At 40.0% G+C, this 27,791-nt stretch overlaps 1 protein-coding gene across 3 annotated transcripts in view; it reads left to right on the forward strand.

Moving 5' to 3' along the window:
• LOC132426755 (contactin-associated protein-like 3) overlaps positions 1-27,791 on the forward strand; it is a 187,730-nt gene that overhangs the window by 34,745 nt on the left and 125,194 nt on the right. For 2 of the 3 annotated variants that reach the window (XM_060013543.1, XM_060013542.1), the window contains exon 1: positions 10,734-10,874. In XM_060013543.1, coding sequence (XP_059869526.1) covers positions 10,749-10,874 — 126 coding nt within the window. In that variant the 5' untranslated portion in view covers positions 10,734-10,748. Of the gene's footprint in view, positions 1-4,276; positions 4,388-10,680; positions 10,875-27,791 lie in introns of those variants that run through there. The other variant, XM_060013541.1, reaches the window with a different exon arrangement.

Below are 27,791 nucleotides of genomic sequence, written 5' to 3' on the forward strand. Positions count from 1 at the left end.
ATAATGCATATTGGAAAGATGCCATTTATATACAGTTGTGTATAAACTGGATTTGAACGTTCTGAAGAAACTAAGAGCACGCATCACCCATGAGCTGTAGTAATCCAAAGAGGTTTGTCTGGGACTGTTTTTTATTTATGGAGGGGGCAGATTTAAGTAGTTTTAGGAGGAGGTCAAGGGTTTGGAAAACACTCAGATAGTGTCATTTAGATTGAGAGGATTAAGGCAACTATGTTTTCCCCAGCTATGGGAAGTTCCAAATTTCTAAGATTTTACCTGGAGAAAAAAAATATATAATTTTTAAAAACAGAAGCTGAAATATTGTTTAATAATTTCAGTATAAAGCTGTTCTGTTGGCAGGACAAACAATAGGCTATTGATTAAAATGATGTTACAATAGGTACAGCTGCTGAGACAATGTTTGATTATTTAATACATAAGAATTTATTATAGAAGCATGCACACAAGGATGTTCTGAGCACTCTGATCTGAATCATACATAAATCATTATGGTGGTCAGAAAGAAAAAGACAAATACTGTATGCTAACACATATATATGGAATTTAAGAAAAAAAAAATGTCATGAAGAGCCTAGGGGTAAGGCAGGAATAAAGACGCAGACCTACTAGAGAACGGACTTGAGGTTATGGGGAGGGGAAAGGGTGAGCTGTGACAGGGCGAGAGAGAGTCATGGACATATACACACTAACAAACGTAGTAAGGTAGATAGCTAGTGGGAAGCAGCCGCATGGCACAGGGATATTGGCTCGGTGCTTTGTGACAGCCTGGAGGGGTGGGATAGGGAGGGTGGGAGGGAGGGAGAAGCAAGAGGGAAGACATATGGGAACATATGTATATGTATAACTGATTCACTTTGTTATAAAGCAGAAACTAACACACCATTGTAAAGCAATTATACCCCAATAAAGATGTTAAAAAAAAATCATTATGGTGTGTTTGTATTTTCTATAAGACACATTACAATGGATCATCAGTTTCCCTTTAGAGTTCCTAAGCTTTTCTGAGCTTCTGAGTACATTTGAGCTTCTGAGTACATTTGAACTTTTGAAGGAATGAGCGCATTTCAAAACTGAGATTATTTCATAGAATAATTTCTTATTAATGTGAGTGTTATTATGAAGAGAAATAAACTTGCTTTAGCCTATTTAACTGTAATATTATCTGTCTATTTTCATTTGTTAATTCTTATAAGGTTATTACTTGTACTCACCTCATTTTCCCCCTAAGTGGTAAATAGCTGTACTTTTCAGTTGTTTTGCCATCTCGTTTGTTAAAAACAATTATTTATGAATAATTGTTGTAGCTTTGAAGCATTTCAGGATTCGTCTTTCTTTTTTGGATAGAAATAGTGTCTATCAGACTTTTGATAAGAATAATATTCAGTGGAAATCAAATATTTTTTAATGATTCCAGAAAAAGAAAATTAAATTGTGTCTTAACAATTTTGGCTCCAGAAATCGTAGTATAAAATATAGACATTTCAGATTGAAAACAACGGTTAAGGAGATTTTGGGGGGGCATCTGAGACTTCACCTTACTTGAATGTAATTTAGTTAAAAACACAGTGAATGTACAGAAAACACTGTCCAAACACAGAGCTGCTCTTTTCCAAGTACCTTATTGGACATGGTCACATTTTTTGATCACGTGCATTCTCAAATTTGACTGTGTGGAAGTGAGTTGGAACAACCAATTAGGGTTGTAAAGAAAATGATCACTTTTAAAATTGTTTCTCAAAGGCAAAGATGACTTCATAAGAGCAAGTACATCTTACTCTTTCTTTTTTTCAAGACTAAGATTCATATGCCTTCTTTTGAGGAAAGAATAAAAAATGAGAATATGGCTTGGAACGTTGAATGCTGCCTTCTATATCTCTCTATAGGGAAAACGTCCTTATAGAATATTTTGAAGAAGCTTATGTGATGACTTGTCTTACCATACTGAAAATAATAAAAGCAAACACTTTAAATCCTCATAGAAACCCTATGAATTGTGTGATTCCCCTTTGTCCAGTTGTGTGATTCAGTTGTGTGACATCCTCATTGTACAGATGAGGTAACTGAGGCTTAGGGAGGGCCAGTGACTTCCCAAGAGTAGGCAGCTTCGTAAATGCCATGCCCACACCCTGTCTGCCTCCAGGATCTACACTTGGTCCTCACTGTTTCCAACCCAGAAAGGAGAGACCCCACTATGGTGAGATGAGAAAGATGTGAGCAGAGGGGACTGAGTGGGGAGCGTCTGGGGAGACTCAGAAAGGAAGCTGTGCTGGGGGGGTGGGGGAGGCTGGGAAAGGAGCAGGCTTCCCAAGCTAAACAGTTGATGGAGATAATCTTCACTTACCCTCAACCAGCTCTGTGACTTTGAGCAGGTTAGTTAGATCCCTGGGACCCCTTTACCTAAAGAGGGAATGATGCAGGCCTGGTCTGCTCAACAGGCTGTCACCCCTGAGAAATTGTCACGTTAACATTCGAGTTAGCACAGCTGACTGTGGATTGTGGATGATCCCAATCTTCTGGAATTTTCTGAATGGCTAATAATGCCCCAGTAATGTCTCAACAGCTTTGTACTAGCAGTGCACACACCACGGGTGCTTGTTTGCTTTTCTTTGTGCCACGGACCCTTCGGGCGCTTTGCTGAAACCTGACCCCTTCTCACAGCAATGCTTGTAAATGCATAAAATGTATACATAGGGTTACAAAGTAAATAGTTATATTGAAATGCTGATATCAATGTACTAGAAATTGTAACATAATGTCTTCTTAGTTATTAGCACATTAAAAAACAAGATCTAGTGGTGACTTTAATAAATACTGTTATTTTGAAGTAAAGGGGACCATAAACAATATTTCTAGATATCTGTGCTATTGCTATTAAAATTAAAACGATTGCTATTAAAACGATTGCTATTAAAATATCTGTAACTTATGTTGGTAACAAATGCATGGGCACTGGTGAATATAGTCTGGTTTGTCTACATTTTTGACTGAAGAATATGCTAAATTTTAGCTAGAGGTTAGTGAAAATAAAGATGTAATTTGTTCTATTCATCTCAACGGACCCCCTATATCATATTTGTACCACATGTTAAGAACCCCTGAGCTCTGTGGTTCACTGCTTCAAGATCTGTGAAAAACCCTCCTGAGCTTTGATTGAACTTCTAATGAATCTTTAGATCAAGCTAGGGAAAACCAGTACCTTAAAAGTAGTCTTCCTATTTGCAGTCATTGTAGTCTGAATTTATGTAGTTTTTCTTTAATGTCTTTCAATACAATTTTTATAATAATCTCCATAAATGTCCTGCAAATTCTGTAAGATTCATTCTTAGATACTTTATATGTTTTGTTAGTATTTGCTATTCTATTTAATTTAATTTCTAACTATGGATAAGTTTAGAAATACTATCAGCTTTTGTATAATGAATTGTTAAGCTAGCCAGTGACTTACCTCCATAATCATATCATCTGGAAACGATAACAGTTGGGTTTTTTTCCCCCTATTTTGTGCTTTTAATTTTTAAATTTTCTCTTACATACTGATAGGACTTTCAGTGCAATGTTCAATAGAAACAGTGGTGCCTGTGAAAGTGTTCTTTCTGAGTTTCAAGGAAATACTTTTAATATTTTCCCATTTAGGAGTGATGTGCTGGAACCAATTTTTAGCAGCTAGCAAGAGCCAATCATTAACTTCTCATGAATTTTGCAGGAAAATACAATCATTATTAAAAATTAAACTATATAAACGTAATTAATTAAATCATATTAAAACAAAAGTAATACATTCTGAAAACTCACCACTTCCTACTTTATTTTATGTCATCTTGCTGTTATCAGAGCTCTTGAGGTTATTTACATACCTTGTGTCTGCGTGGTGAAAATACTATATAATGATGTGATGTGTGCATTCTTTTTCCGACTTCATGGTCAGTGACATCACGTTGATAGCTTTGAATTGGCCATGGTACGAGTATTTACACCATAGAAAGTGGCAAATGCTACCAATCAGGGTTTTTAATTTTCCTTAAGAGCCTGTTGTTAAACATTTACTAACATACCTCTGATCAAGGCTGATGTTTGCCACAGGCTCTAGCATTTTCCTAGCCTGTTAACTAAAAAGAAAGGAAATTAAGGAAGAAAAGAAGGGAGGGTGGCAGGGAAATAGGAAGGAAAGGAAAGTGAAAGGGAAGGAAGAAGAGAGGAAGAGAAGACAGGAAAACTTTAATCAGTGTATTAACCCAAACGTGGTGTTTCCCCCCAGATAGCTGTGATGCTCCTCTGGCGTCTGCCTTGCCCCGGGCTTCCTTCAGCAGCTCCTCAGAGCTGTCCAGCAGCCACGGCCCTGGCTTTGCGAGTCTTAATCGCAGAGACGGTGAGTCTGCAACTGTCTTCTTGTCAATCTACCCTGATTCTTTCACAGACAGAATTATTTTCATTTTTAGTTCATATTCCTTCTTATAGCTCAAAAGTTAATTATACTGAGTTTAATGAAATTGAAGAAAGCAGCAGGTTCATCGTATCAGCTAGTATTCATCTGCTACCTTTCTTCTTGCTTATCATCCATTTTTTGGTTTGTTTTGATATCTTCCTTCCCTATTGATTGCCAGCAAATGGTCATCAATAAGATTTATGAGAAGGGAATTGTCGGAGTCTAGATTATTTCCAGGGTTATCCTCCAAGGAAATCCAGTGGAGCAGGCTTTTCTCCGACACAAAATAATGCCATACTTTGCTGGGGATGAATGCCTACCCCCCCAAAAAATGTACCTTTGTCAGTAGTATTTATATTTTGTGATGCTTAGACCTCATCCTTTTTGCATTCTCATTTTACTACTCTATTTTGTATAGCAGCTCGTCTGTATCTATCTCTTTTTATCCAAGGCTTTCACAGTGTGCTTACAAATTGTAATGAATTCATCTACATAACATCCCTAAAGAAAATGTAAGTTTTACGATCAATGGACTTTTCTTCCAAAGGCTTCTGGCTAAGTGAGCAGTCAAATATGGATAGATAATTTAGTACTCATGGTTTTATTTGAGCATCTCACCCTTGCATTTCCTGACATGATCCTACACTGAACTTAATTAAAAAGAAAAAGGAGCCGTTGCTTTAAGAAGAGTAACGGTGTGTCCCTGGGAAGTGGTGGGGGCTTTGGAACAGAGTGCCTGGCCTCCTGCCCTTCTGGGCATCCTGGATTCCTCACTGTTCTCTACATATCAGAGGGAGATGCAGCTATTCTGAGTGGCCTCAAGGATGATCTGGAATCATATCTGTTCTGAGTAACTCAGGGGGCCTCTGAAAGATGCACAATGATGCTTTTATAGAATTAGACAAGATCTCAGAGCCGCATCTCTCATAAACATGAAGATTTCACGGGAGATGCACAAATAAACTTGGTCATACATTTTATTCAGTCATGAATGAGGTATTTAGTACATGTCTGGATGATTTATAGGCTTGCCGGGCAATTCTTATTTTATTTCTAAGGTGAGAAATTAGCAAAATCATCTTATAGTCTTGTCAATACAGAACTTCAAACAAATAAGAACTGCAAAGCCTGAGATCAACTCAGATCCGAATGCCTCTCTACTGTGTGTTTCTTTAAAACTTGGTCAGGAGTGTCTATGAGAGAAGCAAAACAAAACACACAGTAGCAATGGATTTTTGTTTATTTTATGCAGAAAGAGCTGCAGCCATGACTGTTAAATGCCAAGGGCATTGAAAGTGGTCACTGGGGACACTGCACATAGAACTTAAGGGAGTCACATGTGAACAGTCACACGGTGTTTTTTTCCTTTAATATTACTGGCATTTAATTTGAATCACAAATTAACAAGTATACACTAATTTTTTATTTAATTTTTAATTTTCTGTTTACAAAACCACTATAGGGTATGTCTGCATTTAGTACAGGAATCTGTTTTACAATTAGGCAGCTGTGTGTGATTTTTTCATTATGGATGCAGTTTTTGGAAAACTACCTGTTCTGTCCTGCTCAGGCTGCTAGCAGACTGCACAGCAGAAAGGGAATCAGAGGTTACCTAGACAGGTCCAGAGGGAGGATTTCTGCATTTTTTACATCCTGATAGCCAGAAATGGTATATGTAGATAGTTGGAATTTCTCCTTAAGAAATCAGAGCTGGAGCAAATGCTTAAATTTCCCTCAGCAATGTAGGCAGGGTTGTGACAAAAACATCAATATATACATCCCAGAGATCTCTGAGTGGGATGGTCAGGGAGCATCCCCAGGCCCTGCCGCCCTATGGCCCCTTTTTCCTGGGAACATCTGTCACTCCTGCTAATCTCACCCTGTCCCCACTCACCCAGCCCTGCCTGGAATCTGGAATGAGTTTTCTGTGAATTAAGATGCATTTAAGTGAAGAAAGAAATACACAGAGCTTGATGAGCTCCCATTTGAGACAATGTAATGAAGATCTTGGAGGGAAACTTCCCTTGGTTACCATTTCAATTTAGCCATTTACTTGTTTGACATTTAGATGCCCTGGAGATAGGTGAATCTGTTCACGTCAAATTATCCCACTTGACTCTGCTCCCTTAGGTATCTTTCTGCCCTGGACCTTGTTCCAACTTGAAGAAGGCATGAGCTATTCTCCTTTTCACCTCTGGGTAATTTCCACCTCTGGGTAATTTCCCCCTCTGCACAAAGCTGATACTCATTATGACAGTGCATGCCCCGTGGCCACCAGGAGTAGGGGTCATTTTCATCTTGATCAGTGACCAGAATAATTAGGGCCCTAGCTGAGAGTTTCCTGTTCAGCCTTTCCTCTCCCCAGAGACACAAGTCACTGCCTGTGTCTGAGCCAACCAAAGGTGGGGGAAACAATCACACAGGGATAACTAGAGACAGAAACCTTCCAAGATATCTGCCAGTATATCAGTATAAAAGACAGTCTGGCTATTGATAAGCAAACAATACTGAATAACTGACAAATCACAGGGATATGTTCTTAGAAGGGGTAGAGAATGAAAAGGGAGCTAAGCTTTAATAAAATACCCTCACACGAACCTAAAATGATTGTTTTTTGCTTGTCTGCAAAGCAGAGATTGTAACACCTGTCCCACTTGCCTGGTGCATGGAGGAGTTGTGAAGTAGCACTTAGAGCATCTGGGAGGGTCCTGAACACATCACATGCTTGTGACAAGTTTTGGCTTTCCTCATTTTCTCTCCTTTATCTAGTATAAAGTGGCAGGTAACGGGCCATTCAGTAATGAAAAGACTGCAATGCCCCACGCTCTGGATGTCATCCCTCTTTCACCATGACTGTCTCCCGTCTTGTGATCGTGTTTGGGAGAGAAAGTATTGTGCCAGATGCTCTAACACAGCTTCTTGAATTCTCATTGCAGCCCTAAAGCATACCTATCACACTTTGCTGGGAGGGATGTTTTGTGTTCAGTGTCCCAAGCTGTGGAACCTTGTTCTGTGCAAGTCAGACCCTCTGGACATGTTCTCCTTTGTATAAATTGTGACACTTTATTCAACTAAGGGGCTGAGGCAGGAGACAGGAGGGTGACAATGGAAAAAGACAGTCTGTGATGCGGTCAGGGGAAGAGCTGGGTGGGAGGGTAAGTGCTTTTCTTGTGGGTTCAGCACTGGTGACTCCAAAACAGTAATTGCAAATTCCTGGGCTCTGTTTCAGGGGGTATTGGTTCCCAGGGGGAGTTTACTGAAGATTTGCAACATTTAATAATGCAGGCTGATCAGTTTCAGAACCACTGCTCTGCAGCTGCCAGCTGGTGGGGTGGCTGTGCTCAAGCTTACCCACTTTAATGTTGTTTCAGTGTATTTTGTTTTGTTGTCCATTGTCCAAGTGATCTCCCTTACCCCTCAGTAAAATTGTTTGGTGCTCCCTAACAGTCCTCAGGTTATATTTGTGCATTTCCCACTTTTTCCAGTCATTAGAAAAAAGGGCGTCTACCCCAGTGGACTGTGTGCATGGGCGAATGCACAGTAACTCACATCATCACCCTACAGGGGTCTGGGGATTACGCCATGGCTGTGTTATCCAGCTGAAATGAATTGCTTTGCAGCACAGGGAATTCTGCAGTTTCATTACTTTATCAGGGTACCTACTTAATCAGATAGCTTAATTTGCATACCGGTAGCACCTTCTCACCACCGGTAAGGAATATGAAATGTTCAAGGTTGATTACCTGCAGATGTTGAAGAGTGGTTGACAGAGATGTGGCTGCATCTGTGGGAGAGGCTGGTCCCAGGGCAACATGCTGGAAGCATGCTGATGCTTTTCACTCTTGCATTTCTGTACCTGTGGTACCCGTGTTGATGCTACTTCCTGCTTCAAGAGAAATTAAAGGTGACAGAGAAAGATTGTGAAATGCAAAAAGAAAAAGTATCTTCAGTACATTCTTTACAACTTTGATACTAAGAATACAGGACATTTAGCAGTTTCTCAGAGATTGAAACTGATTCATATAAAACTTCAAATGTAGAACCTTTAAGTTAAAATGATCAGCTAAATGCCAACACCTAATTTCTGACTTCTTTTGGCAATTATTATAAAATTACAGGCAGTTGCAGAGTAATGTTACTTGGGACTATTAGTTAACCCTCAGCTAGAACCCAGAAGGACTTATCATTCATCAAACATTAGATGGGACCTTTGCACAAATCAGTAGAAGTAGCAGGGAGGTGTTGGGTGGTGATCAATCTTGTTATTAAAGACAAAGAAAGACTGAAAATTATCACAGGTTGGAAGACACTAAGGAGACAAGGTGACTAAATGCAATGTGGGATCCTGGAACAGAAAAAGGGAGTTAGGGGAAAAACTGGAGACATCAAAATAGTTTGTCGTTTTGTTACCATTGTACCAGTGTTAATAGCTTAGTTTTGATAAAAAATACCATGGTGATGTAAGATATTAACATTAGGACACACTGAGTAAAAATTAGACAGGAATTCCCTATCCCATCTTTGCAACTCGTTTGTAAATCTGAAATTATTTCAAAATAAAAAGTTTAAAAATACAGTACAGAACCACCAGAGTTGTGGCGTATTTAAGATGTGGATCAAAGGAAAAGACATTGTGCTTGTGGTTGAGAGGAAATTTTGGAATAAAGATTGCAGGAAATGAGGAAATCTTAGAAAGAATTTGAGTTTTAAAGAATTTGTACGCTTTAAATTTTGCTAAGGATTATACATGTAGTGCAGTTAGTGGAGGACATAGTGAAGAAACAGATGTGCCCACTTGCGAGTTTCACCTCCACACCCTGATGTAAGTGCTCCACTTCCATTTTCCTTTGAGCTGTCTTGTAGCCATGTCACACGCCGCCTGACACGTACTTGGTCATAACAGCTTTTGTTATCAGGACATGGATGTTAATAATAGCCCCGAATAAAAAGATAATAAATGTTGTCTAAAGTGTCAGACCTTATTATGAGAGCCTCAAAATAGATGTCAGGACAATGGGGAATAATTTTTTTTTTTTTTTTTTTTTTTTTTTGGTGGTACGCGGGCCTCTCACTGTCGTGGCCTCTCCCACTGCGGAGCAGAGGCTCCGGACGCGCAGGCTCAGCGGCCATGGCTCACGGGCCCAGCCGCTCCGCGGCATGTGGGATCTTCCCGGACCGGGGCACGAACCCGCGTCCCCTGCATCGGCAGGCGGACTCTCAACCACTGTGCCACCAGGGAAGCCTGGGGAATAATTTTTTTAAAGCTAGCTTTTTTGTGTTAGGGACTGTTTACATGACACTGTGTTTTCTAGACACGGATAATTAGCAAAATATCAGTTCCAGAATGCATTTCAAACCTATTTCCCAATTTTTATATTGCATAATAATTTAAATTCAGAAAATTTAATATGACATCTAAATCCAAATTCAAAACCCATGTTTCTGTTAAACTAGAAGAACAAAATATATCAATAATACATTCACAGGTATCCCTAATTCTTCGGTTTCTCACAGGCACTGGAGAAAACAAAGCACAGTAATTTCCACTCTGCACCTATTGTCTTGAATACCTGAGAAACTCCTCCTTATTCACTTCCTCTGGGTTCTCTTTCACCCTCCTTGCTGCCTTTTTAGAACTCTCCCTCCCTACACAGAAAGCACTTTCACCTCCACCCCTCCCATATTACATTTCAAATCGTTCTGTGAAATGTCTGCTTCTCCTATGAGTCTGTCAGCACCTTGAGTGTAGGGCTATGACATAGCCATCTCTGTTATCCCAACATTCAACATTGTACCTCCTCATGCTGGGAATCCAGAATTAAGTTATTCTAGCTTGATTTTCCTTTATGTCCAACAAAGGGCAAGTCATGCATTGAAGCCAATAAAGACCCTAGTTCCAAGCACTGATGTAATGGCACGGTGTTTAGTTGTCCACCTATTCCATTAAGCAATTTCACTTAGCCGGACACCCCAATACCAGAGAGTCAGGGGTTATGAACTAAGAAACAAAACAATTAATATAGGCTTCATCCATTTACATTTAACCTGTGTTTTTTTGTGTGTTTGTGTGTATGTGTGAGAGAGTGTGTCTGTATAATTATGAAGCATTATATAATGCAGAATTTGAAACTATGATTTTCATAAATCTTATTTATGATCCCATTCTTACAGGTTAATATAGATTTCAAAGATTTCTCTGTCCTTACCGGTTTTCTTATTTTTATTCCCACAAAAAGGGGCTGGTGGCTGGTCTCCCCTTGTGTCAAATAAATACCAGTGGCTGCAGATTGACCTTGGAGAAAGAATGGAGGTCACAGCTGTGGCCACCCAGGGAGGATACGGGAGCTCCGACTGGGTGACCAGCTACCTCCTGATGTTCAGCGATGGCGGGAGGAACTGGAAGCAATATCGACGAGAGGAGAGCATCTGGGTATGTGCTTTATTGAAAAGCAGTCTGTCGGAGTATGAATTATGCCGGTTACTGCATGTTGCTGCCCATCTGTCAGATCAAGTATAGAAACAGAGCCTCCTCAGTTACCTGAAAATGTTTCCACTGAATGTAAGCCACATGTGACATTCCAGAATACACCGTCCATGGCTAATTTATGAAATAAGTAAAACAATTTTATAATGTAGCGAAATATTGAAAATGTCTTCCCATTATTCCTTTAAATAGTGTGAAGTCTAAGGAATAAATAAGTCACATACAACTGATTTTATTTTTGTTTTATAACAAACACAATAGTTTATATTGCCTCAGCATTTTTAAATAAAGCAAATTCATTTTCTCTGTGCCCTCTGATAAAATGAAATTTCTGAAAGACCCTGAACATGTTAAAAAAACAATGTAATGGAGAGTCTCTCTGTGGAGGACTTGTTGAGGGATGTGTTGAGTTCCTGCTCCAACAGGAACTTGGGCACCCTGTGGCCCCTTGTAATTTATGGACAATAGATCCCTAGGATTCTTTGGAATCATAACTATTTTACATCAGGGACATAGTTTCTACTTCTGATTACATATCCATGCTCCTTTTAGAAGAATGAAATTTTGTTTGCTTAACTTTTTGAATATTAAAATATATGTAATTTATTATATATTTAGCATTTCATACCTTTAAATCACAGTCTGCTCTGAATGAGAAGCTCTAAAAGTGGAGTGTTGTAAAGGTCTGCAGCAGGTTTGCAATTGGCTGATGGGGTGTGGCCTGAAGAAGATTCGTCAGGTGGAGAAGAGATCACTTTTTTCTTCTTATTAAAAATATAATTTAGAGGGTCGCCAAGAGCCGGGGGAAGGGAGGAATGGCCTGTAAGTGCTTTAATGGAGACAAAGTTTCAGTTTGAGAAGATGAAAAAGTTTTGAGATGGAGGGTGGTGATGTTTGCACAACAATGTGAATGTTAATGTCCAGAACTGTACACTTAAAAGTGGCTAAAATGCTAAACTTTTTGTTATGTATATCTTACCACAATAAAAAATACACAGTGTATCTTCCATTTAATTTAGGCTAAGAATGTTGTATAACTTAAAAATTTTTTTTTCTTAATTCAGGGTAAGAAGAAAATTGTCAGCTAAAAAGCTGTTATGTCTTAGCACATAGCTTATCTATAAAACTAATAGGCAGCAAAATGATAATATTCGTTGGGTAACTGCCCACATTTGAATTTCCTCAGAACTCTGTAACTTATTATAACTTAATAGATTGTGTTCTACTTAATTTCTTATCCCTGGAGCTTTTATTAGTTAGTCAATAAATGTTGATGCAAATTGAATCAAGAAAAACTAGTTAGTTGTCTAATACTAGATAAAAGAACAAAGTGGGAGGGGATATGTGAGTGTTTTTAGGGCTGGCTGACCTAGGGTTTCCAAACAAGTAGTTGCCATGTGTATGATCAGAAGCAGATATTAATGCTGTGCTCATTCTAAGAACACCAAGTCCAAAGCAGGGTTAAGGTCAATATTGCTTAAGTAAGTTAAAGCTTAATGAAACATCTACTTACATAGGGAACTTTTGTTCAAAATTAAATATTATTTTTCAAAATTAGTTAACTAATAGTTAATGCCTACTTATTCTTCATTGTATTAATTAAGGTTCATATTTTCGCCCTGCTCCAATCCCATCTGATTGAGCAACTCTAAAAATTCTTGTTTTTAGTTAATCAGGTTGGAGAGGAATCATATGTAAGCATCACCATCTGCTGATTTCTTTAAAGGTCAGGCACCCTTGGGGAAGTAGGGTCAAGAATATAGTGGCATTATTAATCCTAGATCATGCAGGTGAGGACAGAAGTGGACCCCTCAATCCTATCCATCCTATCACACAGTAAACCTGGGTAAAGTGGCCTGCCTTACACTCCTGCTGAGTTTGCATCCCTCCCTACATCCCCAGCACTTCATTATGCCTGGGGCAAGCACGTTGGTAAATGTTCGCTGAATTAAAACGAATGAGTGGAATCTACGTTCTGGTAGGATGCCTTCCTTAGCTCCCTGCTCTGTGCTTCTCTGTAGCCCTTGGTCTCAGCTTAGTGATCCTTGAAGCTCCAGTGCAGGTGTTTCTCCTCTCACATTTTGAGCTCCTTTAGGAAAAGGGCTCATCCTCACGTCTTCCGCGTGCACCACCCTGGGTTAAGTGAATTCATGTCCTAATCTGGGCCCGACTATACAAACTGGCATTGACAGCAGTAAATCACACTAGTTGATGATTCTGACATTATACTCACAGTTTCTTTAAAAAGATTGGGCTGGTTTGGCTGCTTTCCAGACCTCTCACAAAATGTCAGCTGCTCTTAAAAGTCAACCATACACCTTACCAGAGGTTCTACCCCTTCTTCAGGTGGTTGTTTTAGATATGAATTGCTGATGTTAACTTGAGAATGAATTTAAGATTTTAAAAATTTTCCTTGAGATATTATACTCTTCATTAGTGAAAGTAATATGTTTATTCATGATGCCATTTACTTAATTTCCTATCACTGCTTCCACAAATTTTCATGGATTTAGTGACCTAATACAAGACAGAGTTATTATGTCATAGTTCTGTAGGTCTAAAGTACAGTAGACCTGGCTGGGTTCTCTGCTTAGGGCATTTTTCCTGGAGGCTCTGGGGAAGACTTGTCCTTCAAGGTGTCTGGAGATTCCCAGAACCTTCCCCAGGTTCCGTGATTTGCTGGGAGGATTCACAGGACCAGTGTGTAGTCATACAGCTATGATTTAGGACAGTGAAAGGACACAGAGCAAAAGGAGCAAAGGAAGAGGGTGCATGGGGTGAAGTCCATAGGAAATCAGGCCCAAGTTTCTACAGTCCTCTCCCAGGGAAGTCATACAGGACTAGCTTAATCCCCCAGCAGTGAGTTATAGCAACCCACATGGAATATTACCAACCAGGGGAGCTCATGTACTGGGGGCTGCTCATGTAGGCACCCTCTGCCTTGCATGTAACAAAATTCCAGACTTCCAGAAGGAAGGCAGGTATTGAGTATGAACCACACTGTTTGAACAAACATTAGGCACAGTAAGCCACCTTTATCATTAGAGTCTTGGGAATGGGCCAGCCTTACAAGCAGGCCTTTCAGAGGGCAGCAGTCAGGACTGCCCTCCTGATGCTCCTGCATACACACTCACTCAGTTCCTTGTGGGTGTAGGACTGAGACACTGATCTCCTGTAGGCTGTCAGCTGGGGGCTGGTCTTTGCTCCTAGAGGTTTCCCACATCCCTTATGCTTTCTGTGTGGCCTGTTCTTGCAGCAGCGGGTCAAGTCCCTTTCATCTTTAAATCGCTCTTTGTTCTTGTTCTCCTTCTGCTGCATCTCTCTGACTTCCTCTTCTTCTAGCTGGAGAAAGTCCTCTACTTTAAGGGGGCTCATGTGGTTAGACTGGATCGACTTGGATAATCCAGGACAGTCTTCCTAACCATAATCCCATCTGCAGAATCTCTTTTGCCATGCAAAGTAACATATTCACAGTTCCTTTCTTTAGGGCCTGGACATCTTTGAGGCCTTTCTGCCCACCCCACTGTATTTATACATCTCTGATTTTTTTTTTCTTTCTGCATTTGGTATCCTTTCCTAGCAAACACATTTCTCATTGGATCTGAAGATGTTTTCCAGAGCCATATGAAGTCATGTTGCAGGGGTATCTGAGCACCTGCTTGCAGTTGGTGTGTCACAGGTGTCCCCCCTGAGAGGCTGCTGCCCCGCCATCACTAGTGTAGCTCTCACCCACAGCGGTGTCCCCAGCTTGTGGCCTCACTGATGTAACCTTGACCCCCAGCAAGGAAGACTGTGTATTGGCTTTCTTCTCAGAAAGCCTCCTACTTTTATAAGAAAGTCCAGGGCTTCCCTGGTGGCGCAGTGGTTGAGAGTCCGCCTGCCGATGCAGGGGACACGGGTTCGTGCCCTGGTCCAGGAGGATCTCACACGCCGCGGAGCAGCTGGGCCCGTGAGCCACGGCCGCTGAGCCTGTGCGTCCGGAGCCTGTGCTCCGCAATGGGAGAGGCCACAACAGTGAGAGGCCCGCGTACCGCAAAAAAAAAAAAAAAAAAAAGAAAGAAAGTCCAAATCAAGCACTCCTTCTCTGGCCTTAAAAGTTTTGTGGATATTCTCCCTGTCGTAATTTTTTTTAATGACTTTTCTTGTTCTTCTGGGTCTATCTGCTGTCTGTGCTAACTTTGTCCACTAATACATGTTAACTCTTTCCAAATTCCGAAAACTGAGAAAGGGCTATCCTAACTCCTTACTGAAAATGGACATGAGATGATAATAAGACAAAAGGTCTTTACTTATGTTACTTTGGGCAAGTTGTCCATATGTTTGCCACATGTTTGCCATGGAATATTAATTAATATGTGAAATGCAATGTATACCTCTCTAAATTCTCAAAATTATAAAATTGAGACATGGCTAGCCACAAAGTCTTTGATTAAAGGATTTGAGGACTGCAGGTCCAGTTACTGAAGGTTAGTTATCCAAATTAATTTTCTTATAAAAAAGAAATTATGTTCTTCACTGGTGATGTGTTCCACTTTAATATTTTTTCTTAATGAGTTACTGCTTCCATGGCTGAACTGTATTTCTATGTGAAAATAACCAAATAAATTAAATACTCAGATCTGTGAAATACATTCCAAAAGGGTTTTATTTAAATGGAAATATAGGAATGTGTCTTACATGACAGAAAAGGCATCACCATCTCTCACCAAGGGATGCACTACATCTCAGGACATACAGACTCTTTTGATGTGCAGAGTAAATGTCCTCACTTGAAATGTAGTGGAAGAAGTATCACTGTTTGAACAAGTTTAGAAGGGGTACGTTTCCTACATGATGTGAACAATCATGGTTTATATCGGTCATTTAGTAAACCAGGTGGCTTGACCAAGCTTGATGCTAAACATCTATAGGACTTAGAAGATGAGTTTGCAACTTCAGCCCGACTAAATCAGAAAATAGCCAGAGTCTTAGGACACTGAGGATCATAGAACAGCATTGAAGTGAGCAATGCAACAGATCAGTGATCCCTGACAAAGTTCACTGATGTTTATTTTCTACTGTTTCCCTGAGAACATGTCAGCAAACACATCAATCTACCGTGACTCTTAGATTCATTACAAGAATTTTGTGGGGCAGCGCTTGCGAACCAGGATTCTTACCTGCAAGCTAATGTGAGCTCTGAGCTCCCTGGGGGCCTCTGGACCGGGCTGGGGAGAGGTGTGGGCTCCAACCACTGTCCTGCTCTGAGTCTGGCTCTGTGAGCGTCCCTGGTGGGCAGGAGAGGTCCGTGAGTGGGCAGTCTACAGCGCTGGCAGTATTCTAGAGGGGTGTTGGGGGCAGCTCCATCACTACCCTCCTGGACACCTATTTGGTCTTCTTCGGACCCTATAGCAAGCCTTGTCCTTCCCAGGCCACCTGCCTGCCCTGACTCTGTCTCTTCTCCCTCCCCATTCCAGTTGTTTGGGAACAATGGGCTGATGCTATGAGAGCCCTCTCCTCTCGGGAGACGGTGGCTAACGGTGTCCACTGCAGTGGTGTCCTCTGTTGAGGCTCCTCTGGCCCAGGGACCACTGGGTCCCTGTTGGCCATGGGGACCTTTCCTCCTGCAATTCCTGGGTGTTTTTTCTTCTATTTTATCAATACCTTGTCTTCATTCTCATCTTACTATTTCTCCCTCTTCTCCTCTATCCTTCTATTCTTTCCTTATCTATTTTTTTCACCTATCATTAAATATTTTTCTCCTTATTTCTCTCTCCTCTCTCCATTTTTCCCTATATCCCTCTTCTATCTGTATTGTTACAAATTCTAGAAAATCAACTTGAATCAGTCTAGGTAATTTGGGAATCCGACCACACGGAGAAGGGAGGATTTAGCTGGGTCTCTGGCATGTGTGTAACTAAGAGGCAGCCCTGCCCTGTGTCTTCTGTGGATTAGCTTCTGGCATTCATTTTCCTATATTGGTTCAAAAATCTGAGGAAAGGCTCAGACTTACTTGGCTCTGGCTGAGGGGAGTCTCAGATCTCACCACCTGTGAAGAGCTAATCTGATCAGGACGGCTCCCAGCCCACCCTACACTTAGCACCGAAGCCCCTGGATTGGTGGGTGGGGCCATGTAAAGACTTTATGTCCACCCTAATGGGGGCACTTAGAAGGGAGGGATGCTGGGAGGGCCATATTATCAGATTTCCTGTTCCTTGTCTCTCTCTCTCTCTCTTTCACTCTCTCTCCATGACCTGTTGCTTTCTTTTCTATTTCTCTGCTTTCCTCTTCTTATACATCTTACCTTTCTACTCCTCGCCTTCCCTTTTTCTCTATGAATTAAAGGACCTAGATTGCTATGAGTCCTGCTACTCAACATGTAACCTACGGACCAGCAGCATCACCTGGGATCTTGATACAAATATGGAATCTCAGCCCCCACCCCAACCTATTGAATAGAATCTGCATTTTAACAAGATGAGCAGGTGATTCCAGTACAAGCTAGATTGTGAGAAGCACTGACTGGGATGAACCAAGTCCCATCTTTGGGGGAAATTGTTTTGCCCCTTAACTATCCTCTAGCTGCCTGGATCAGAGGGGACTGTGCCCCCTGCTACAGGATGCAGCTTATCCCACGCACGTGTTAGCCTGAACAGGTGATGCTCTCTGTTAACAGGACCTCAGGAACCTTGCTCCAGTGCCCTTTGACTGCAAGACACCCTCTTTTTCCCTGATAGTCACCAACCTAGGGGGGGTGGAGCCCAGGTATTTTCTCATTGTTATCAGTGAATAACAATCAAGTGGTTAAAGTTAGTCCTATCTTTGAGAACTATAATATTTCCTGAATCTCTATACTCTGCATTCAATAGGAATTTATTCTTCATATTAAAAACTCATCAGAACTCTAATTCAGAACTCTAATTCATTATATCCTTTATGAATTGAAGATGGAAATTGTTATTCAAAATGCATTTTGAATTTAAGTGGATTTTTCTTCCTATGCAGGCCCTTTGTGTGAAAAAGGCATTCTTCTAAGAAAGGACTGGCAAAATATATTTCAGAAAAATAAGAAAAGAAATTACTTGAAATAAACATAAGTTCTAGTATAAATAATTCTATTTAATAGATTTCTTTCACCTTGAAAAAATAGGTAGCAGTATGTCCTTAAATGAATATAAGGTAGACATAGCAAATCGTTTGAAACTTTGTTCTTCTTTAGATCATTTCCAACCTAGAACACCAAGTAGACTAATTAATGAGGCTAATTAATATTGTTTTGAAAGATTCACAACAATCTCACAGTGCTCTAAGAGAGCAACAAAGGTGACCCCAAATTTGCAGGGCAGAAAAAAGACAGGGAAATACTGGAAGCATGGCCATTGGGATGGGGACCGTTTGTTATACCTGCACCACTTCATTTATTTAAGAGAAAGAGCTGATGCACATATGGCAAAATATTTACCTTGTTAAAATAAATCTAGATTATCAGTACATGTATATCTGTTTTGGGGGGATGTTTGAAATATTGCATAATCAAATTAATAAAGAATATTGGATTCAGGTTTAAAAGAATTACGTTTACTTGGTATAAATAGAAAGATCATATGACTGTGTAGTTTCAAAATAAAGAGGGATAAGAACAGTGTCAAATCATAATAAGAAAAACTGGACTCAGAGATAAGGAGGGTTTGTATGTAAGGAAGCAGACACTCTGCTAAGTGTGAAGCTCTATTGGTAGAAGGAGCGGAAATTCTCTTGACAGAGATTCCTGCTAATTCAGTCATTTAAATATATGTTGGTTTATTTCAGGTCTAGGTTAATACATTTATTGCTAATGAGTTGATGACTCAACAGAGCCAAGCCCCACGTCAGGTAGGAGGTTGCAAAGAAGGGTCTGCAGAGTGTGCCTTGGCTGTCTGGGGCTTGTGCCAGCTCCAGGCTTGCTGATTTCAAGTTTGGCTCTGAGACTGGGTGGTTTTGGTCAGAATAGGAGCAGCATTTCAATGATTCTGTATCGATCTCTTCCATGTACTTGGCCTTGTCAGGGACACGGCCCTCTCCTTCCTAACCATTCACCTCATTACGTCAAGCACATTGTTCCCCGAGGCAGTGACTTTGTACCATGGACAGTCTTGTTGATTGCACTTACCACTGTGGACCACAGTTGAATTTTCTGTACATGTCTCCCCCTCCTGGGCTCTGAGAGCCATTAGGTTAGGGATTAATCTCCTCAGAGGGCCAGGCCTATTACAGATTCTCAATAAGGAGTTGTTAGACTGAGTTAAGGAAAAGTTGCTACTCTCTAACAGACCTCAACCCAGATGGTTAGTTAAGTTAAAACTTAGCCCACTGTGAGATGCTGCTTGTGTGATGGGAGGCTTTCGGTGCCAAGCCTAAGTGTAACAAGAGGCGTAACACTTTTTCCCCACAAAGTTGTACAAAGATGATGCCCTACTGAACCCAAGAGAGAGGTGGTTCCATTTGCCCTTCATTGCAGGTCTCAGTGACAATAGAGATAAAAGCTGGATTTGGTCTGTCGAAAACTCTCAGAGCAGCTGAAAAGGTTGAGGTAGAGAAGTGAATGAGACATCTGAGCTGCTACCACAAAGTAACCGATGGGTCCCTGGAAATGTAGGATGCAGTAACAACTGCCTCTTTCCAGGGCCAGCTGCATTCAGTGGCTGTGGAGCATCCTTCCTTCCATTTGTTGATTACAGTCCTTCCCAACCTGAAAACCTTCACTCATATCCCCTTTACGCTGTACTAACATTGTGTAGACACTCCCTTCTTTTTCTACTCCTAGGATTTTTCATTTTTATTTCTCAAGTGTTACTTTTCTCTTGCCATATTTATTCACCTCGTGCTTATTTCACATCAGTTCTGGCATCAGGGACTACAGCTTGTTTATCCCAATATCCTTTGTACCTACTTTACTGCTTTGCAAAAGTAACGATTTTGCTCATTTGAATTGCCACGTGTTATCAGGTTGGGAGGGAGGGATGTGGTGGTGAATAGAATTTTAAATATGTAGCAGAATAAATAGCAACTCTTGAGACATCTTACAAATTACAGTTTTACTTTTCATGGAATGAAGTAGTTGCAGAAGTGGTGTTATTAGAGATATATGGAAATTAGGATATATTTTATGAAAAAGGTAAATCTTAAACAGTAATATGAACAGAGTATGGCAGAGTTGTGGGGGAAATAGCTTTACAAGTAGAATTTTTTATTCATTTGGGAGATGGCAAATATATTGTCTTTAATCAAGAAAAGTAAATGATGGAAAAAGTGAATTTTTACAAAAAAAGGTGCTCCGGCAGCAGACTCATTGAAAAGAAGTGTTGCTGAGCCACGTTTTAGGAAGGTGAAAGGCAGGACAGCTCAGGGAGCATCTCACCAGGATTTCATGGAAATTCTTCCTCATGACTGCAGTTCTGGCAGCTTAGCTTCATAGGATGTTGTACTAATAGTGGGTCTCATAGGGAACGACAGTCAAAGTCTACAAAGTCTACAATTTGCACACAAAATGTAAATGTACAGATATGGTGTGTCCTTCAGGCTGTTCATGGGTGATTTCCTGACATAAAAGACTCAAGTGTTTTGGTACCAAACTAATTGGGATCTTGAGAAAATGGCCCACAGCGGAGGTGGAGTGTTTAGAGCACTGCTGTGTTCACAGCCCTTGATAACTCCTATGGTTTCTGCACTCTGCAGTCCTATGCCACTTAACAGTTAGAGCAATTTTCTGTCTTTGATGCAGACCACATTTTATAAATTTGTATAGACAAAAGCAATGATGAAATTTTAAAATTTTGCAAAAGAGGAAAACAGGCTTTGAGTACTTTTTTTAATATTAATATCACAGTCTCAAAACTCTGAGATGTTGAGAATTTCTGATCAGCAAACCTCAAACTTTTTCAGAGTCGTTAAGATAAGGGCAGCAGTTGAGAAGCTGGGTGCTGTTCAAGCATGTTTAAGGGTCTCAGACAGAGAGAAATATTGGTTTAGACCAGGGGCCAGCCAACTTTCTCTATAAAGGGACAGATAATAAATATTTTGGGTTTTGTAGGCCATGCAGTCTCTGTTGTGACTGTTCAACTCTGCTGTTGTGTGAAAGTAGCCAGGAGCAATATGTAAATGAACGAGTGTGGCAGTGTTCCAATAAAACTTTATTTAAAAAGCCACACAGCCAGCTGGTTCTGGGTTTAGATTGCTTACCCCTGGTCTAGTCTACTTTGTATCTATTTAAGGTATGATGTATGGATCCAGTATGAAGAAATAAAAATTACAACATCATTGTGACACAATGTAACCTCTCACACTTGAACTGCACAAAACCTTTGCTAATACTCTTGCTTAGGACAGTCCTTTTCAAATTGTGTCCTAGAAAAACTTTCTTTTCATTTTAAATGTATGCATGTAATTTGATGTCTTTCAGAATAAGATATAAATAGTACACATCTGATCTATGATATTATTACATAGCATTTAGCATAAAACTAAAGTTAAAAAGAGAATCAATTTAAAGAAAAATATTAAACCAATAAGAAGTGTTATACTGAGTACTTAGTGAGTGCCTGACACTGCTTCATGTGCTTTAGACATATTTATTAAACACATCCTCACAACAGCCCTCTTATGCCCAGTTTACAGAAAAGGACACTGAGGCATGAAAAGTTCAAGTTCTCCATCCTCAAATCACAGAACTAGTTAGTGATGTAACAAGGATTTGAACCCCAGCTGTCTGGCTGCAGGGCCCACACTCAAACCACCTTACCACAGTACAGAGGATTCGTGTTAGAGATGAATAAAGTGATGACACAGGATGGGTATCCTCTTCCTTAGGGCATGGGAAGCAGGCACTTCTCAGACAGTGCTGGTAGGAGCATAAAATGGCATTAGATGGGTATATGCCCAAAGTATATACCCAAAGCGGGATCTTGAAGAGATGTTTGTACACCCATGTTTATCACAGCATTATGCATGTCCTTGGAGGACAATTTTTATAAACTTAAGTGTTCAAAAGCACGCACTATTTAGAGCGCTGAAGATGACAGTGCAAAAGGAACAATGCTTCTAAGTCCTGTCAGTATATCGTCTACACCAAGTAACAATTCCACTTCTAGGAGTTAGTCCTACAGGAACACTCAGAGGTGCACAGAAAGTGCCTGTGAGAAAACTAAGTGCATTCTTTACAGTCAAGATCCAGTTTTCTGTCAATAGGTGAACACAAATAAATTATGATACTCCATTTTATGGAATAATATAATATTATATGGAATTCATTCCTTTGAAAACAATGAGGTTATTTAATTGATCTATTTATTTATTTGAGGTAACATTGGTTTAAAACATTATTTAAGTTTCGTGTGTATAAGATTATCAAATACATTTATTCATAATAAGAGATATAAGAAACATTTTTTTTTACAGCTAGAAAAAGGGATGTATTTATTGTGCTTCCATTAGAAATTTCCAAGATGAACATATACGTATATGTGCATGTACGTATATATAGACTATTTCTGGAAGTATACAAGATAAATTATTAATAGCATTTCTCATTCTGGGTAAAGATATGCCATGAGTACGCGATGAATGGTATTTTAAACTACATGCATATATTGCTGTTCAATTCAATACCAGGTTTTGAAAGGATTAGAGGGAAAAAAACAAAGGAAATACAAAATAGTTTTTTAATTGTGGTAAAAAAATAACATTAAATTTACCATCCTTACCATTTTTAAGTGTACGGTTCAGTGGTGTTAAGTATATTCACATTGTTGTGGAATAGATCTCTAAATCTTTCTCATCTTGTAAAACAAACTTAAACCCAGTAAACACAGATTTCCCTCCCCATCCCCTCAACCCTTGGCAACCATCTCTCTACTATCTGTTTCAATGATTTTGACTACCTTATATACTTCATATTAGTGGAATCATACAGTATTTGTCCTTTTGTGATGGTTTATTTCAAGTAGCATAATGTCCTTGAGTATCCATATTATAGCACATGACAGAATTTCCCTTATTTTTAGGGCTGCATAATACTCTATTGTATGTATATACCAGATTTTGTTTATCAGTTGCTATGGTCTGAATGTTTGTTTCCCACCAGAATTCATACGTTGCAATCCTAACCCCTTAAGGTGATAGTATTAGTAGGTAGGGGGTTTTGGGAAGTGACTAAGTCTTCCACTAAGAAAGGGCTTAGTGACTCATAAAGAGGCTCCAGAGAGATCCCTACCTGATTCCAACATGAGAGAATGCAACAGAGGTCTGAGACCCAGAAGAGGGCCCTCACCCAAACTTGCTGGCACCCTGATCTCAGACTGTCAGCCTCTAGAACTGTGAGCAATAAATTTCTAGTGTTTATAAACCACCCAGTCTGTGGTATTTTGTTATATCAACTTGAATGGACTAAGAGATCTATTCATCCATCTATGGACAGTTGGGTTGTTTGTACCTGTTGGCTATTGTGAATAATGCTGTGATAAACATGGGTATACAAATATCCCTTCAAGATCCAGATTTCAGTTGTTTTGAACATATACCTGGCAGAGGAATTGCTGGAGCTTATGCTAATTCTATTTTTACTTTCTTTTGAGGAAACTTCATATTGTTTTTTATAGTGGCCGCACCATTTTGCATTTCCACAAGGGTTCCAATTTCTCTGCATCCTCCCCTAAATAGTGTTTTTATTTGGTTCCCTTACCCACTGAAATACCCTCAAGATATGTGGGGAGTTGCAATCCACATGGACCTTGAGTGCCTGTGTGCTCTTTCTGGATAGGCTAAGAGTGAAGGCTCTAGCTGCATTTTATCCAGGCCATTCTCAGGGTGTGCTAGAGAAACAGCAGTCCTGAGAGATGAGAGGCCAACCTCCCCCAGACAAGGAGCAGGTCTGCATCTTCTCATTATAAGAGCAGTGAATCTCCCGAGCGTGGTGCTTGATCCTCTAAAGCAGCCCACTGCCTGCAGCATCATCCATCCTGGACCCTTTGCATTACCTGTAGCACATAGGGAGGTTCATGGGAAACTGAGGTGGTATTCACTAAGCCATGTCTCTGCCACATGAACAGCTTCTAAAATGGTGCCATTTCCCAGATGTCTTTCTGGATGACCATGAACTATACGATGCCCAGTCTCTCTGTGCTGGTGTTTGGAATGCTTTCAGTTATCGTCTTTTCTCTTTCATGGTGCTTTTGTGCTGATTTTGTTTCCCAAATTATACACTCGACATAAATTATGTCAAATATAAGATCTGTGTAGTAACTGTTAGAAGTCAAACCATTTATATGGCCTTTTTATTAAACACAAAAAATATAAAAATATGCTCATTACTTACTTGAGATTTTCAGCTCAAATTGGGATTTAGACTTGAGTTTCCTTCATGTAAGTAAATTCTAAGTCATTTCCACAGTGAATATATTCCTAATACAGCTTCTAGATGATATAGATAAGAATAAGTACTATTTCAACTTAAGGAAAACCTTTTTGGGTGACTTTCTTCTTTTTTAAAAATTAATTTTATTGAAATATAGTTGATTTACAATGTTGTGTTAATTTCTGCCATGCAGCAAAGTGATTCAGTTATGTATATATACACATTCTTTTTCATATTCTTTTCCATTATGTTTTATCACAGGGTATTGAATACAGTTCCCTGTGCTATACAGTAGGACCTTGTTGTCTATCCATTCTATATATAACAGTTTGCATCTGCTACTCCCAAACTCCCAATCCATCTCTCCCCCACCCCTCCTCACTCTTGGCAACTGCAAGTCTGTTCTCTATGTCTGTGAGTCTGTTTCTGTTTCCTAGATAAATTCATTTGTGTTGTATTTTAGATTCCACATATAAGTGATAGCATCTGATATTTCTTTTTCTCTGTCTGACTTACTTCACTTAATATGATAATCTCAATGGAACACGATAGAAAGCCCAGAGATAAACCCATGCACATATGGTCACCTTATCTTTGATAAAGGAGGCAGGAATGTACAGTGGAGAAAGGACAGCCTCTTCAATAAGTGCTGCTGGGAAACCTGGACAGGTACATGTAAAAGTATGAGATTAGATCACTCCCTAACACCATACACAAAAATAAGCTCAAAATGGATTAAAGACCTAAATGTAAGGCCAGAAACTATCAAACTCTTAGAGGAAAACATAGGCAGGACACTCTATGACATAAATCACAGCAAGGTCCTTTTTGACCCACCTCCTAGAGAAATGGAAATAAAAACAAAAGTAAACAAATGGGACCTAATGAAACTTCAAAGCTTTTGCACAGCAAAGGAAACCATAAACAAGACCAAAAGACAACCCTCAGAATGGGAGAAAATATTTGCAAATGAAGCAACTGACAAAGGATTAATCTCCAAAATTTATAAGCAGCTCATGCAGCTCAATAACCAAAAAACAAACAACCCAATCCAAAAATGGGCAGAAGCCCTAAATAGACATTTCTCCAAAGAAGATATACAGACTGCCAACAAACACATGAAAGAATGCTCAACATCATTAATCACTAGAGAAATGCAAATCAGAACTACAATGAGATATCATCTCACACCAGTCAGAATGGCCATCATCAAAACATCTAGAAACAATAAATGCTGGAGAGGGTGTGGAGAAAAGGGAACACTCTTGCACTGCACTGCTGGTGGGAATGTATACAGCCACTATGGAGAACAGTATGGAGGTTCCTTCAAAAACTACAAATAGAACTACCATATGACCCAGCAATCCCACTACTGGGCATATACCCTGAAAAAACCATAATTCAAAAAGAGTCATGTACCAAAATGTTCATTGCAGCTCTATTTACAATAGCCCGGAGATGGAAACAACCTAAGTGTCCATCGTCGGATGAATGGATAAAGAAGATGTGGCACATATATACAATGGAATATTACTCAGCCATAAAAAGAAACGAAATTGAGCTATTTGTAATGAGGTGGATAGACCTAGAGTCTGTCAAACAAAGTGAAGTATGTCAGAAAGAGAAAGACAAATACCGTATGCTCACACATATATATGGAATTTAAGAAAAAAAATGTCATGAAGAACCTAGGGGTAAGACAGGAATAAAGACACAGACCTACTAGAGAATGGACTTGAGGATATGGGGAGTGGGAAGGGTAAGTTGTGACAAAGCGAGAGAGAGGCATGGACATATATACACAACCAAACGTAAAATAGATAGCTAGTGGGAAGCAGCCGCATAGCACAGGGAGATCAGCTCGGTGCTTTGTGACCGCCTGGAGGGGTGGGATAGGGAGGGTGGGAGGGAGGGAGACGCAAGAGGGAAGAGATATGGGACCATATGTATATGTATAACTGATTCACTTTGTTATGAAGCAGAAACTAACACACCATTGTAAAGCAATTATACGCCAATAAAGATGTGAAAAAATCTCTAGGTCCATCTGTGTTGCTGCAAATGGCATTATTTCATGCTTTTTTATGGCTGAGTAGTATTCCATTGCATATGAGTACCACATCTTTTTTTTTTTTTTTTTTTTTTGTGGTACATGGGCCTGTCACTCTTGTGGCCTCTCCCGTTGCAGAGCACAGGCCCCGGACGCGCAGGCTTAGCAGCCATGACCCACGTGTCATATGGGATATTCCTGGAAAGGGGCACAAACCCACATCCCCTGCATCGGCAGGCGGACTCTCAACCACTGCGCCACCAGGGAAGCCCCACATCTTCTTTATCCATTCATCTGTCGATAGACATTTAGGTTGTTTCCATGTCTTGACTATTGTAAATAGTGCTGTAATGAGCATTGGGGTGCATGTATCTTTTCTAATAATAGTTTTCTCTGGATATATGCCCAGGAGGGGGGTTTCAGGATCATATGGCAACTCTATTTTTAGTTTTTTGAGGAACCTGCATACTGTTTTCCATAGTGGCTGCACCAGTTTACATTCCCACCAACAGTGTAGGAGGATTCCCTTTTCTCTATACCCTCTCCAGAATTTGTTATTTGTAGACTTTTTAATGCTGGCCATTCTGACTGGTGTGAGGTGGTACCTCATTGTGCTTTTGATTTGCATTTCTCTAACAGTTAGCAGTGCTGAACATCTTTTCATGTGCATGTTGGCCATTTTTTGGTTTTCTTTGGAGAAATACCTATTTAGGTTTTCTGTCCATTTTTCAGTTGGGTTTTGTTGTTGTTGTTGTTGAGTTGTATGAGCTGTTTGTATATTTTAGAAATCAAGCCTTTGTTGGTTGCGTCATTTGCAAATATTTTCTCCCAGTCCGTATGTTGTCTTTTCATTTTGTTTATAGTTTCCTTTATTGTATGAAAGCTTGTACGTTTGATTAGGTCCCATTTGTTTATTTTTGCTTTTATTTCTATTGCCTCGGGACACTGACCTAAGAAAACACTGGTACTATTTACGTCAGAGAATGTTTTGCCTATGTTCTCTTCTCAGAGTTTTATGGTGAGGTGACTTTCTTCTGGCATATAAAAGGATAAGCTGTCTCTGAGATTATATTACAGAGGTTTGGATGCATGGACAGGAGTGCATCTGTCTGCCATGCACCCTAAATACCTATAGGGTGAGCTCCAGACCTGAAGCACATGACTCATCTTCCAGTCGTTTTCCCAATTACCCTGTGGTATGCTTGAAACCCTCTGCTTATTTTATTGGCATAATCCACCTTTCACTTTGTCCTTGAGGAGGGATCAGTTAAGAGATAAGGAAGAGCAGTTTTGAAGAAGAGTCAAAGGTCAGGGCATTTTTCTAGAAGGAGCTGTGAGTAAGAATGAAGAAGGGCAGGCGGTGGAAATACCAGAACTTAGCCTCACACTACACCTATGGCCAAGGGAGAGAAGTTCAAAATACATGATGTTCGATGTGCATTAGACA

The sequence above is a fragment of the Delphinus delphis genome, chromosome 6 (genome assembly GCF_949987515.2).
Source record: "Delphinus delphis chromosome 6, mDelDel1.2, whole genome shotgun sequence".
Classification (NCBI taxonomy): domain Eukaryota; kingdom Metazoa; phylum Chordata; class Mammalia; order Artiodactyla; family Delphinidae; genus Delphinus; species Delphinus delphis.